Source organism: Polyodon spathula, chromosome 29 (assembly GCF_017654505.1).
Source record: "Polyodon spathula isolate WHYD16114869_AA chromosome 29, ASM1765450v1, whole genome shotgun sequence".
Classification (NCBI taxonomy): Eukaryota; Metazoa; Chordata; class Actinopteri; order Acipenseriformes; family Polyodontidae; genus Polyodon; species Polyodon spathula.
In genome coordinates this window covers 8,176,591-8,189,687 of record NC_054562.1, presented here as the reverse complement: position 1 = coordinate 8,189,687, position 13,097 = coordinate 8,176,591, and the positions used below count along the sequence as shown (strand labels likewise).

Sequence of the window (13,097 nt, the reverse complement as noted above, 5' to 3'; positions counted from 1 at the left end):
AATTAGCTGCTCTCAGATCCCCAGTACAGCACTGAGTTCTCTACACTAGACTGTATTGAATTAGCTGCTCTCAGATCCCCAGTACAGCACTGAGTTCTCTACACTAGACTGTATTGAATTAGCTGCTCTCAGATCCCCAGTACAGCACTGAGTTCTCTATACTAGACTGTATTGAATTAGCTGCTCTCAGATCCCTAGTACAGCACTGAGTTCTCTACACTAGACTGTATTGAATTAGCTGCTCTCAGATCCCCAGTACAGCACTGAGTTCTCTACACTAGACTGTATTGAATTAGCTGCTCTCAGATCCCCAGTACAGCACTGAGTTCTCTACACTAGACTGTATTGAATTAGCTGCTCTCAGATCCCCAGTACAGTTCTCTATGTTGATTCAAGTTCCATGGCACTGACTCCTCTCTTTACACTGAATACACCTGAGTGAGCTGACAGCTATTCCCTTATTCTCCTTGTGACTCTGAGTCTGCTATAATTAACGCAGCGCAACAAGGATGCCTTCGGGGCGGAGAGAAAACCGAAGATAAAACCAAGTTACAGCTTGTGATGAATACATGACACTCAAAACTCAATAATGTAAAATTGCGTGTGAATGGGCTAGATGGCATTTCGATGAGGAGAAACGGAAAGAGTGGATTGGCTAGACTCGGGGGGCTGGGGGGGGGGTGGGGGGGGGGGGGTGGGCTCCTGTGTGTGTGCGTGTGCGTGTGTGTGTTTGGAGCGTGATTGGGCTATGCAGCTGCAGAAACATTGAAGCAAAGGAATCACATAGACCTGTCTACCCACACAGCTCAGAGAGAGAGGAGGGGGAGCAGCTCTTCCTGAGGGATCGCTCATTTACTGCAGAAAGAACATTAAAAAAGACGTCTTTCCATCTCAGCCGGTGTAGGATTTAATTTTGGAGTCTTTCTTCTACGATGCAGAAAGGTAAGATTTCAAAACCTCTTAACCTCTCTGTGACCAGTGTGTTACTATGAAGTGATCCCAGTATAACCCAGCTCCAAACAGGCAGTGGGTTTGAGTAGCTCAGTGGTTAGAGTCCTGGGCTGCAGTGTGGAAGGCAGTGTGTTTGAGTAGCTCAGTGGTTATAGTGCTGGGCTGCAGTGTGGAAGGCAGTGGGTTTGAGTAGCTCCGTGGTTAGAGTGTTGGGCTGCAGTGTGGAAGGCAGTGGGTTTGAGTAGCTCAGTGGTTAGAGTGCAGGGCTGCAGGGTGGAAGGCAGTGGGTTTGAGTAGCTCAGTGGTTATAGTGCTGGGCTGCAGTGTGGAAGGCAGTGTGTTTGAGTAGCTCAGTGGTTAGAGTCCTGGGCTGCAGTGTGGAAGGCAGTGGGTTTGAGTAGCTCAGTGGTTAGAGTGCTGGGCTGCAGTGTGGAAGGCAGTGGGTTTGAGTAGCTCAGTGGTTAGAGTGCTGGGCTGCAGTGTGGAAGGCAGTGTGTTTGAGTAGCTCAGTGGTTAGAGTGCTGGGCTGCAGTGTGGAAGGCAGTGCGTTTGAGTAGCTCAGTGGTTAGAGTCCTGGGCTGCAGTGTGGAAGGCAGTGGGTTTGAGTAGCTCAGTGGTTAGAGTGCTGGGCTGCAGTGTGGAAGGCAGTGGGTTTGAGTAGCTCAGTGGTTAGAGTCCTGGGCTGCAGTGTGGAAGGCAGTGGGTTTGAGTAGCTCAGTGGTTATAGTGCTGGGCTGCAGTGTGGAAGGCAGTGGGTTTGAGTAGCTCAGTGGTTAGAGTGCTGGGCTGCAGTGTGGAAGGCAGTGGGTTTGAGTAGCTCAGTGGTTAGAGTGCAGGGCTGCAGTGTGGAAGGCAGTGGGTTTGAGTAGCTCAGTGGTTAGAGTGCTGGGCTGCAGTGTGGAAGGCAGTGGGTTTGAGTAGCTCAGTGGTTAGAGTGCAGGGCTGCAGTGTGGAAGGCAGTGGGTTTGAGTAGCTCAGTGGTTAGAGTGCTGGGCTGCAGTGTGGAAGGCAGTGGGTTTGAGTAGCTCAGTGGTTAGAGTGCTGGGCTGCAGTGTGGAAGGCAGTGGGTTTGAGAGGCTCAGTGGGTAGAGCACATTCTCCCTCTCTCAGCGCAGTTCCTCTGCATCAGGAAGCTACATATTCACCAGCAGGTAGTTCTGCAGCGTCGTGTTTTTCATCCTTAAGCTGCACAAGATCATTTATCTTACTGAACCTTTCCGTTGCCCTGCTTATATTTTGGCCTGTTTCAATCTTGAGACTGTGAAGAGTCCACTTTTCTCTCATCCTCTCTCCCACATTCCTTTCCTCACCTCTCTGTCTCTCACTCATCCCTCCACCTCATTCTGCCCCCTCCCCTCCCAGCTTTGTGGTCACAGTTCTGCTGTACTGCTGCAGTGCAGTGTGACGAGGTGTTTCATTACACTGTGCTCAGAGCGCTGGGTGATAACAAAGTGAATAAATCTCTCACCCTGCCCTGCGAGTCCCTCGCGTGGAGAGAACCCCATCAATAAAGTGGAAGGGTTTAATTCAATCAGAGACGACAGTGCTGCTTTGAGAGGCAGGGTTCCTGCCCAGCGCTCTTGCAACGGGCAGCCAGCCTCCCAGACACAGCGGACATAAAAATAGACTCACCTGCCATAACACGGTCAGCACAGTCAGCGTCCGCTATTTGCATTTCAGTTGTTCTGTGGGGAAGCACCTACCAACCGACCCCCTGCAATGTTCTTAGCTGTGGTTCTATATCCAGCCCTGTGGTTCTCTTGCAGAGAGCACAATGGAGTTCCTCTCCCGCCCTCACAGCATCCGCATCTCGGAGGTGACGTGCGACTCTTTTAGGATCGACTGGGCGGCCGAGCCGGGGGACTCTGGCAGAGTGACGCACTACTTCATCGACCTCAGCAGGAAGGAGGCGCGGGACCCCAACCGCTTCAAACACAAGGTCAGTCAGGACAGACCCCAGCTCGATCCTGCAGGGAATGAAAATGAGCCTCCCATTGCACAGCAGTTCGATCCAGTCCTGATTTTAATAACACACGCCTGAGCGCATTACCAGTGCACGAGTCTGTACTGAAACCTGGAATGGGGCGAATCTGCTCTGCAATAAGAGTCTTATCTCCATGCCCCAAACGGGTGCTGAAAATCCTGTTTAAGTGTCGATTCAGCACACTGGCTCTCTCCATCCATCACTGCGCTCAATATTCAGCTCCTGCCTGAGATCGAAGCCGTTTCTCCGGGCATGTGAGCCGTGACTGGCTGCAGAGATTGATGGCTTTCTGTTTATCCCCCACAAGCTTTTCCCAGGGTTTACTATGCAATTAGCATAATTTACCATATTTTTTTTAAATATGCTTTACTATGCTCCTCTGTGCTTTGACGATAATAAATGCTGAGGTTGTCTTTTTCTGCTCATCAGCCCTTTACAGCAGTGTTACACCTGGGTGAGGCGACAGCAGCATCTTCTTCTTCAGAGCTGTGACTCGCTCTACAGAATTCAATTTGTGTCTGAGCGCAGTTTCGCTCCTGCAAGGGATATATCATGTTTCCATGGTTACTTTGCAATTACTCAGCCTATTACAGAGGCTTGTTCCTGAAGCGAAGGTTCATTTATTTCTGAAGAACTCTTCTAACCAGGGACATCATTCAGCTCATGAATCACCTTCAGGTAAAGCATAGGGAAGCATTGTAAACACAGAGAGGAATGGTAAAGCACAGGGAAGCATTGTAAACACAGAGAGGAATGGGAAAGCATAGGGAAGCATTGTAAACACAGAGAGGAATGGTAAAGCATAGGGAAGCATTGTAAACACAGAGAGGAATGGGAAAGCATAGGGAAGCATTGTAAACACAGAGAGGAATGGTAAAGCATAGGGAAGCATTGTAAACACAGAGAGGTCTGGTAAAGCATAGGGAAGCATTGTAAACACAGAGAGGAATGGTAAAGCATAGGGAAGCATTGTAAAGCACAGAGAGGGAATGGTAAAGCATAGGGAAGCATTGTAAAGCACAGAGAGGTCTGGTAAAGCATAGGGAAGCATTGTAAAGCACAGAGAGGTAAAAGCATGGTAAAGCATAGGGAAGCATTGTAAAGCACAGAGAGGTATGGTAAAGCATAGGGAAGCATTGTAAAGCACAGAGAGGAATGGTAAAGCATAGGGAAGCATTGTAAACACAGAGAGGAATGGTAAAGCATAGGGAAGCATTGTAAACACAGAGAGGAATGGGAAAGCATAGGGAAGCATTGTAAACACAGAGAGGTCTGGTAAAGCATAGGGAAGCATTGTAAACACAGAGAGGAATGGTAAAGCATAGGGAAGCATTGTAAAGCACAGAGAGGTCTGGTAAAGCATAGGGAAGCATTGTAAAGCACAGAGAGGACTGGTAAAGCATAGGGAAGCATTGTAAAGCACAGAGAGGTCTGGTAAAGCATAGGGAAGCATTGTAAAACACAGAGAGGAATGGGAAAGCATAGGGAAGCATTGTAAACACAGAGAGGTCTGGTAAAGCATAGGGAAGCATTGTAAACACAGAGAGGAATGGTAAAGCATAGGGAAGCATTGTAAACACAGAGAGGAATGGTAAAGCATAGGGAAGCATTGTAAAGCACAGAGAGGTCTGGTAAAGCATAGGGAAGCATTGTAAACACAGAGAGGAATGGTAAAGCATAGGGAAGCATTGTAAACACAGAGAGGAATGGTAAAGCATAGGGAAGCATTGTAAAGCACAGAGAGGTCTGGTAAAGCATAGGGAAGCATTGTAAAGCACAGAGAGGTATGGTAAAGCATAGGGAAGCATTGTAAAGCACAGAGAGGAATGGTAAAGCATAGGGAAGCATTGTAAAGCACAGAGAGGAATGGTAAAGCATAGGGAAGCATTGTAAACACAGAGAGGTCTGGTAAAGCATAGGGAAGCATTGTAAACACAGAGAGGTATGGTAAAGCATAGGGAAGCATTGTAAACACAGAGAGGTCTGGTAAAGCATAGGGAAGCATTGTAAAGCACAGAGAGGAATGGTAAAGCATAGGGAAGCATTGTAAAGCACAGAGAGGTCTGGTAAAGCATAGGGAAGCATTGTAAAGCACAGAGAGGTATGGTAAAGCATAGGGAAGCATTGTAAAGCACAGAGAGGTCTGGTAAAGCATAGGGAAGCATTGTAAAACACAGAGAGGTCTGGTAAAGCATAGGGAAGCATTGTAAAGCACAGAGAGGAATGGTAAAGCATAGGGAAGCATTGTAAACACAGAGAGGAATGGTAAAGCATAGGGAAGCATTGTAAAGCACAGAGAGGTCTGGTAAAGCATAGGGAAGCATTGTAAAACACAGAGAGGTCTGGTAAAGCATAGGGAAGCATTGTAAACACAGAGAGGTCTGGTAAAGCATAGGGAAGCATTGTAAACACAGAGAGGAATGGTAAAGCATAGGGAAGCATTGTAAAGCACAGAGAGGTCTGGTAAAGCATAGGGAAGCATTGTAAAGCACAGAGAGGTCTGGTAAAGCATAGGGAAGCATTGTAAAGCACAGAGAGGTCTGGTAAAGCATAGGGAAGCATTGTAAAGCACAGAGAGGTCTGGTAAAGCATAGGGAAGCATTGTAAACACAGAGAGGAATGGTAAAGCATAGGGAAGCATTGTAAACACAGAGAGGTATGGTAAAGCATAGGGAAGCATTGTAAAGCACAGAGAGGTCTGGTAAAGCATAGGGAAGCATTGTAAAGCACAGAGAGGTCTGGTAAAGCATAGGGAAGCATTGTAAAGCACAGAGAGGTCTGGTAAAGCATAGGGAAGCATTGTAAAGCACAGAGAGGAATGGTAAAGCATAGGGAAGCATTGTAAAGCACAGAGAGGTCTGGTAAAGCATAGGGAAGCATTGTAAAGCACAGAGAGGTCTGGTAAAGCATAGGGAAGCATTGTAAAGCACAGAGAGGTCTGGTAAAGCATAGGGAAGCATTGTAAAGCACAGAGGGGTCTGGTAAAGCATAGGGAAGCATTGTAAACACAGAGAGGTCTGGTAAAGCACAGGGAAGCATTGTAAAGCACAGAGAGGTCTGGTAAAGCATAGGGAAGCATTGTAAACACAGAGAGGTCTGGTAAAGCACAGGGAAGCATTGTAAAGCACAGTGAGGAATGGTAAAGCATAGGGAAGCATTGTAAAGCACAGAGAGGCCTTGTAAAGCATGTTAAAAACCACGCCAAACCATGGTAAATATAAGAATATCCATGAGTGTAGCCATGGGAAACCTGATATAATTAAACGGGACCCTCTTTCCCCGTCCGATTGGCCCGTGTCCCTCTTGTTGCGTGCAGGACGTCCCGACGAAGCTGGTGACAAAGGCGGTGCCTCTGCCCATGACAGTTCGCGGGCACTGGTTCCTGAGCCCGCGCACCGAGTACAGCGTGGCCGTGCAGACAGCGGTCAAGCAGCCTGACGGAGAGTACCTGGTGTCCGAATGGAGCGAGGTCATCGAGTTCTGTACCGGAGGTGAGGGACAGAGACAGGTACCCCCACCCTGACCCCAGTCAACTGAAGACATCAAACAACCGTCAGCTAATAAGAGCGCCCCTCTCCTCTCTCTCACTCTCTCTCTCTCTCCAGACTACTCCACTGCTCACCTGCAGCAGCTCCAGCTCAAGGCTGGCTCCATCGCAGGGAGGCTGCGCCCGTTTACAGTGTTCTACCGGAACCAGACCCAGGAGTACTTCCAGCACATCAGGTACTGACCCAGGAAACATATTTTTCAATCTGTCTCCTATAAGGGAAAACTCCAAAGTGGCATATAATCAATACGTTTATTTAGCGGGTTTCATTCAACTTAATGATGCAAAATGAATTCACTCTATCTGGGGTGAAACATTTAACAGTAGCTGTGTGTGCATGTGGAGCGCAGGGTAGCTGGGTAACTGCCTGTCACGCCCTCCCTACCTCCTTCCAGGCTGCAGTGTGGCGGTGTGATGCCCCCCGCCCTGAAGGACAGCAGTGGCAGCGTGGGTTCTCCCATCAACGGGGCGCTGAGCGGGGTCTTCTTCAGCTGCAATACGGAGTTCGACACAGGACTGCCCCCCAACGACTCCCCCTACGGGGCCATGCGCTTCCAGATCCCGGCCGGCCGGCTCTTCAGCCCCAACACGCGCCTCTACTTCGCCGATTTCTATTGCATGTACACTCCCTACCATTATGTGGTGCTGGTGCTGGCCCCGGGCGGCTCGGAGGGGGACTGCTTCTGCCAGGACCGCCTCCCTGAGCTCGACCCCGCCCACAACCCCTTCCTGACCCGCACCCAGCAGGAAGGGGCGGAGCCAGTGTACAGCCACACCCACGACGTGATCCTGGAGGTGGTGCTTGCGGCACCCGTGGCTCTGGCCCACGGCATGCTGGGAGAGATCAGCGGGCACATGCTGATGAGTCAGACGACCGCCAACGCCAAGAAGGACCCCAGCTGCAAGACCTGCAACATCAGCGTGGGCCGCTGAGCATGCTGGGAGTCACGTCAACTAGCTGCCCCATATTGATCAAACACTCACTATAGTTTATTTTATATTCCTTCCAGAAATTATCAGTGGAGGAACCAGCTTGGTCAAAACGCAGACGGCTGCGTTTGAGTGATTTAAAGACACAGCTCTGAAGCCACTGAAAACCCTCTTACCTCTCGTTCTCTGTACAGTGTCATCACCGCTCCACCAATCAATGTCACGATGAACTTGTGCTTTATTATAGTCACTTTGTCTGTAATTCAGGCTTCAGCTGCTGAAACTCAAGAAAGGTTTGGACGCTATCTACAGCCGCGGCCAACAGTTTTGCATCACCTAGAATTGCATGTATATCATTTAGATCTTTTATTTAACATCGTGCATTCAAATAAACTACAAAATGAAATCGCAAAAAAAAAGTCAAGGAAGCCACAATAGTACAACAGTATTTAATGTTCGATTTCGAAGCGTCACATTCATGGAAAACTACAAAACAGTGCATATCAATAGGTTAACATTGTTCAGCAGGTTTCGTTCAACTTTATGCAGCAAAAATCAGTTAATTCTATATAGAGGGTAATGCTAAACCTTTGGCCAGAGCTGTAGTGTTAAAACTAATATCAAACCCAAAATCATGAGAAGGGCATTTTGAATGGGGTGGTATGTAACTTGCACATCTAAGCAGTGCCTGTGAAAGATCTCTAAACCCACTAATGATCAGGATGGAACATAGCCCTGCATCTCACCTCCTGACAGTGCAGACAGAAACACATGCAGGAGAGATATAGAGCTGATCGTGGGTATTAGAAACACAGATAGCCCCATCCTCATTCACACACACAACAAGCTCAGTATTTTTCAACATTTATAAAGCTTCTGTAAAAAACTGTGAAACAATCATTAACACACACTATCAATATTGCAGCTTATCCCCTAGTTACTGCACAGCAGGCTTTTTAAAATTTATTTAGATTGTCTTATTAAATCTCATTCACAAATCTCCCCACCGACCTAATAAAAGTAAAAAAAACAAAAAAAAAACAAACAAACTTCTTTTATTTTTTTTTTTTTTAAATTAAAAATAAAAAAAAAGGTGCTGTTGCCACCATTGGAAGAAAAAAAACGTACAGGACCCCTGCTACCCCCGTTAATCCCCCAAACCATTCAACAGCACTGCTAGAGTAGCAGCGAGTTAATATAACAAACAGCGACATTTAATATAAATCAGCATTAGCACAAAAACCAATAGGATAATGTTCTGTTAAAAAACTGTCAATTCCAGACTTCTGCTGCACCCTCCCCCACAAACTCCTTTAAAAATATCCAGTGTCAGTGTTCAGTGGATGGGTGGAGCCAGGTACAACAGCAGCACAAGAAACTAAGCAAGGCAGTTTTGGAAGGCAATCTTCCCCATGAAGACCCACATGCTCTTCCTGCATGCGTCTACCAGTACGGTGCCACCTTCTCAAGCCTCCCCCAGCTCTGGAACTGACAGAAGAGGAGTCCCGCGGCAGCCCTGGGGCTGGAGAGAGGCTCCAGCTCGGAGAGCTTGTCCAGGGGCTTGCAGGGTGGCCTGGGGGAAGGGGGAGGCAAAGAGGGGGCGGCAGGCTGCTGGTCTCCCGTGCAGAAGACCCTGAAGTTCATTCCCTCGTTGTTGTCCCACGCGATGTGCGGGCCGGAGCAGAAGGACACGCAGAACTCCACGCGCTCCCGGGGGTCCAGGTGCGCGGGGAGGGGGATGTCAAAGGAGAAGCAGTCGCTGTCGACCTCCCCGTAGGTCTGGTGCATGTAGGAGCAGGGCAGGTCCTGGTGGCTGCGCCAGGAGTCGAAGGTGATGCGGACACGGACCTCCTTGTGGAAGCCCACATTTTTGACCCGGATCGTGCCGCTGAGGGAGCGCTCGTTGACGGAGCAGTTCTCCAGGCGTACCAGGTTCCGCTGGAGCTGGTTGCGGAAGGCCAGGTAGTCGGCGGAGGGCTGCGGGAATCCCAGACTGAACCTCCTTCCCGGGTGCTCCGGCCGCTCCTGGAGCCTGGGGCTCTGTGCCCAGCCCCTCCTCGCCTGCCCCGCCCGCTGCTCCAGGTGCAGGTCCAGGCAGCTGCCCTCGCGCTCGGAGAAGAAGCGCACGGCCGTCAGGGACAGCCCCTTTGAGTCGGCGAAGACCACGCGCTTCTTCTTGGTGCTGGTGCCGTCACCCCCGATTCCGCTGTGGGACTCCATCCACTCCCCGGGCTGCTGGCTGCCGGCCTTGGGGTTGAGGCACGGCCGCAGGGGCTTGAGAGAAGGGACCCCCGCCGAACGCAGCTCCTCGTAGGAGCTCAGGAAGTGGCAGAGGGGAGGAGGAGGCGGGCTCAGGCAGAGGCGCATGGTCAGGTCTCTCTGCGTCATCGGTGAGGAGACCGGGGAGCCACCAAACACAACTCTGGAGGACAGATTGAGGAACAGCCTTAAAACACAGTAACCCGTTTGACTGAAGCTAGCACCTTGCAGTACCGGGTGCAGGTGCAGTAGAATTTAAGATTGAGGGTACCCCAGCTTGACTTCCAGAAAGGGGTGGCAGATTAACTGAGAGGAAGAGGTAATTAGTCAGGCAGTACCTGCTCATTGCTCTAGCTAACCAGCATTCCTCCCATTGCACAGCAGTCAGAGCCAGTCCGGGTTTCAGATGCAGTTTGTGACTCTCTAACCCTATACACAACTTGTTGCATACAATAAAAACACAGTTTGAGAGCAATGGTGCATTCTGCGATGTGGTATATAAGTGGAGCAGTTACCCCACTGGAAACAATTCAGGGTTAGAAATTGTAAGGGGGGGTAATTGATTTTCTTAAAGCCTGACGAGGAACATTTGCAAATTGAACACAGGTATCTGAAGTTCTTCAGGGGAGGAAACTGCTCTACACTGAGGAGGAAGATAGAGAACACTCTTTATAGAAGGGGCTGGGAGGCAGTTCTCACTGCAGCAAGGAGGCTGTGTGTGCAGAAGACAAGGGGAGGGTTTGTCAGAGCGATTAGGAAGAGGAGCCTTACGAAGGAGCGGGAATTAACTGAAGCAGAACTGAAAAGAAAATGAAATTTTAAAACAGCAGCACTGCAGGATTACAGTACGGAGATCACTGTGCACGCCAGCTCTTAACCGGACTCGTTGATAAGGGAGGCGTGAGGCGTGATTCTGCAGGAATGACTAGAAAATGAAACTCTAGATTACAGTGTTTAATACCAGCAATTACAGACTGTTTAAATAAATAAAAGCAGCAGCCAGGGGAGTTATTAACTCTGCAGGAGCACGCTGCTCAAACAATCCTGTAGAAATTCATTTTCAAAACTATCCAGTGATGTCCCAAAGAATTTAAAACAGTGGAGGATGCCAGGTGAAATTTGAATTCACATTGAGCCTGTTTGTGGGTCACTGTGTGTGTGTATACTATATATTATATATATATGCCATCCAGTACAATATTTATTACTGTTTTAAACTACTACTGTTTTAATTTTTGGATCAAGGAAGGTACGGTTAACTCCTTAATGCCCAAAAGGACCGCCCCGTATTGGGGGCGCATCTCCCGATTGCTGCGTTTTAGATTACCCCCCTTCCCCCCACCCTCGACGATTGTTACACGTCACCTAACACCGAATTGTCGCCGGAAACACATCGTTGTCACGCAAGATGCGTTTAATTGTGTTATTTATTAGGCGTTATTTGGAGTCCGTCGATGACGCAGGGCAACTGGAAACCACTCGATACAGCAACGTGACCCGGCGTCACCGCAGCCCAAACGCATTGATAGACTGCTGGCAACGTGACCCGGCGTCACCGCAGCCCAAACGCATTGATAGACTGCTGGCAACGTGACCCGGCGTCACCGCAGCCCAAACGCATTGATAGACTGCTGGCAACGTGACCCGGCGTCACCGCAGCCCAAACGCATTGATAAACTGCTGGCAACGTGACACGGCGTCACCACAGACCAAACGCATTGATAAACTGCTGGCAATCTGCATCACCCATTCCAAGCTGCCGAGAGACCAGTCCAAACCCACACCACTGCCAGCACACAGAACCAGTATCGGTACCGACACCCGGGTCCCGAGGATTGGTTACTGCGAGTGTACTTACTTCGTGCAGCTCATAGCCGCGGGCACTCTTGAAGGGCGGCAGGGCTCTCTTGAACTGGGCTACGATGACGCGCAGTGGGGCATGGGCACTGTTAGAAGAAAATAAACAGCGACACGGTGTTAGAGCTGGGAGTCCGGACTCGCGAAGAAAATGATTTCTATCGGGTTAGTTCACTGTGACTAGTGAAAGGATTGCAACGTTTTCGTCTAATCCCTTAAAACGAAGCAGACGAAACCAAAATGATACAGTGGTATGCAAGCTCTCCCCTCTCCCCAGCACCAAACCCAGAGTTCTCCCCTGGGGGGTACAGAAGTCCATGCAGGCTGTCCGGCGGTACAGGACTGTAACGTTACATCGTTGATCTTCTACAGCAGCTTATCACGCGTAAGATTTAAACTTTTTTTAAAAACAGTAACTTTTGTAACAAAGCAATCAAAAAAACGCTACTTACTCACAGTGAACAGTAACGCGCCGTTCTGCAATTAGTCTCGGTGCCTTTATAGAATTAACATCCTACTGTTTTCAGCAGCTGCCCTGAAACTATTTTTTACAAACGTGGTTTCCAGAGCTGACCCGAAACGCAGCTCTGAGACTGAAAGCCCGATTGTTCTTGCACGCCGCTTAAACTTTTTAAAGGTGCCTCTCAGCTGGAGGACTCTGTTCACGTGTAATTCACCTCTCCGCCAATCGGCTGCTCCCTCCGCCGGGACTCTGGCCAATGAAGGCGGTCCGATCTGCGGCTCAGTGGAGTGATCGGGGAGTGCTCTGCCCTGGACCGGAGTGACCGCCGGGCAGTATTTTGGGGGGGGGGACGCACGTGAGAAAACGGGACCAATTTACTCAAGTGAATGAAATCGACAGGCATGTTGCGAAGTTTAACATTAGGCGATTGGAGAAATGCAATCTATCAACGCAAACACGCACCCTGTATTGTGTATATGGACATACACTTCCCACTTCACATGGTGCTATCATGTATGCTGCACTTTCCACCGTATTTAATGTATTATGCATTTCTCTGTATTTGAAGTATTATGGATTTTCTTGTATTCATTTCATCTTGTCATAACAGCTCATATATTTTGCAATATGTATGACATGCAATTGTATTCTGTTATATGAATGCAACCCCACCTTGCATCATATTTTTCAATACTGCGTTAGGTCTGTGTTATGCAGTTAGTAACACCAATGCCTCTGCAGCCTGGATTCTGGTTCTTTGACTGTGCAATGGTTCTGTATTGAGAGGCAATGTCTCGAGTCTTTACTTGTCAGTGACATTGCAGATTTCACACACCGGCTGAATCAATGCTGCTCATAGTGGAAGGCCCACAGTATAATGCTTCTGATTGTGAAACTTAATTAAAAAAAGTATATATTTATATATTCAGTTGACCCTGTCTCTTATTGCCTAAGATCTACATTTTCATATTTTGGTGTCACAATGCTATGAGCACACAGTCCACTGGGCTGGTAATCCACTGCAGTCCCATGCTCCCCTGTCAGTGTGCTGGCGTGTCAGGACCGCTGCACCAGTCCATTGTGTTGCCATTGCTGGTAATATCTGT

At 48.9% G+C, this 13,097-nt stretch overlaps 2 protein-coding genes across 4 annotated transcripts; one reads left to right on the top strand and one right to left on the bottom strand.

Moving 5' to 3' along the window:
- Nucleotides 1-733: 733 nt before the first annotated feature.
- On the top strand, nucleotides 734-7,764 carry LOC121302304 (phytanoyl-CoA hydroxylase-interacting protein-like). The gene is made up of 5 exons (XM_041232167.1): nucleotides 734-942; nucleotides 2,718-2,890; nucleotides 6,252-6,426; nucleotides 6,541-6,658; nucleotides 6,878-7,764. Exons 1-5 carry the CDS (start codon nucleotides 933-935, stop codon nucleotides 7,413-7,415), a joined length of 1,014 nt encoding a protein of 337 aa, XP_041088101.1. The 5' UTR covers nucleotides 734-932; the 3' UTR covers nucleotides 7,416-7,764.
- An 83-nt stretch (nucleotides 7,765-7,847) lies between these two features.
- On the bottom strand, nucleotides 7,848-12,856 carry LOC121302305 (protein phosphatase 1 regulatory subunit 3C-B-like). 3 transcript variants are annotated; one of them, XM_041232168.1, is made up of 3 exons: nucleotides 11,981-12,856; nucleotides 11,530-11,617; nucleotides 7,848-9,834 (listed from the first exon to the last, which is right to left on the bottom strand). In XM_041232168.1, exons 2-3 carry the CDS (start codon nucleotides 11,541-11,543, stop codon nucleotides 8,856-8,858), a joined length of 993 nt encoding a protein of 330 aa, XP_041088102.1. In that variant the 5' UTR covers nucleotides 11,544-11,617; nucleotides 11,981-12,856; the 3' UTR covers nucleotides 7,848-8,855. The 3 variants fall into 3 exon arrangements, with proteins under 3 accessions (XP_041088102.1, XP_041088103.1, XP_041088104.1); XM_041232169.1 differs by having other exon boundaries at nucleotides 11,985-12,856; XM_041232170.1 differs by lacking the exon at nucleotides 11,530-11,617 and having other exon boundaries at nucleotides 11,985-12,856.
- Nucleotides 12,857-13,097: the final 241 nt, after the last annotated feature.

Bases quoted from the DNA above. Each gene is read 5' to 3' on its own strand.
- LOC121302304 (XM_041232167.1), top strand. The intron at 6,427-6,540 runs GTGAGGGACAGA...CTCTCTCTCCAG, and splicing joins CATCGAGTTCTGTACCGGAG to ACTACTCCACTGCTCACCTG. The intron at 6,659-6,877 runs GTACTGACCCAG...ACCTCCTTCCAG, and splicing joins GAGTACTTCCAGCACATCAG to GCTGCAGTGTGGCGGTGTGA.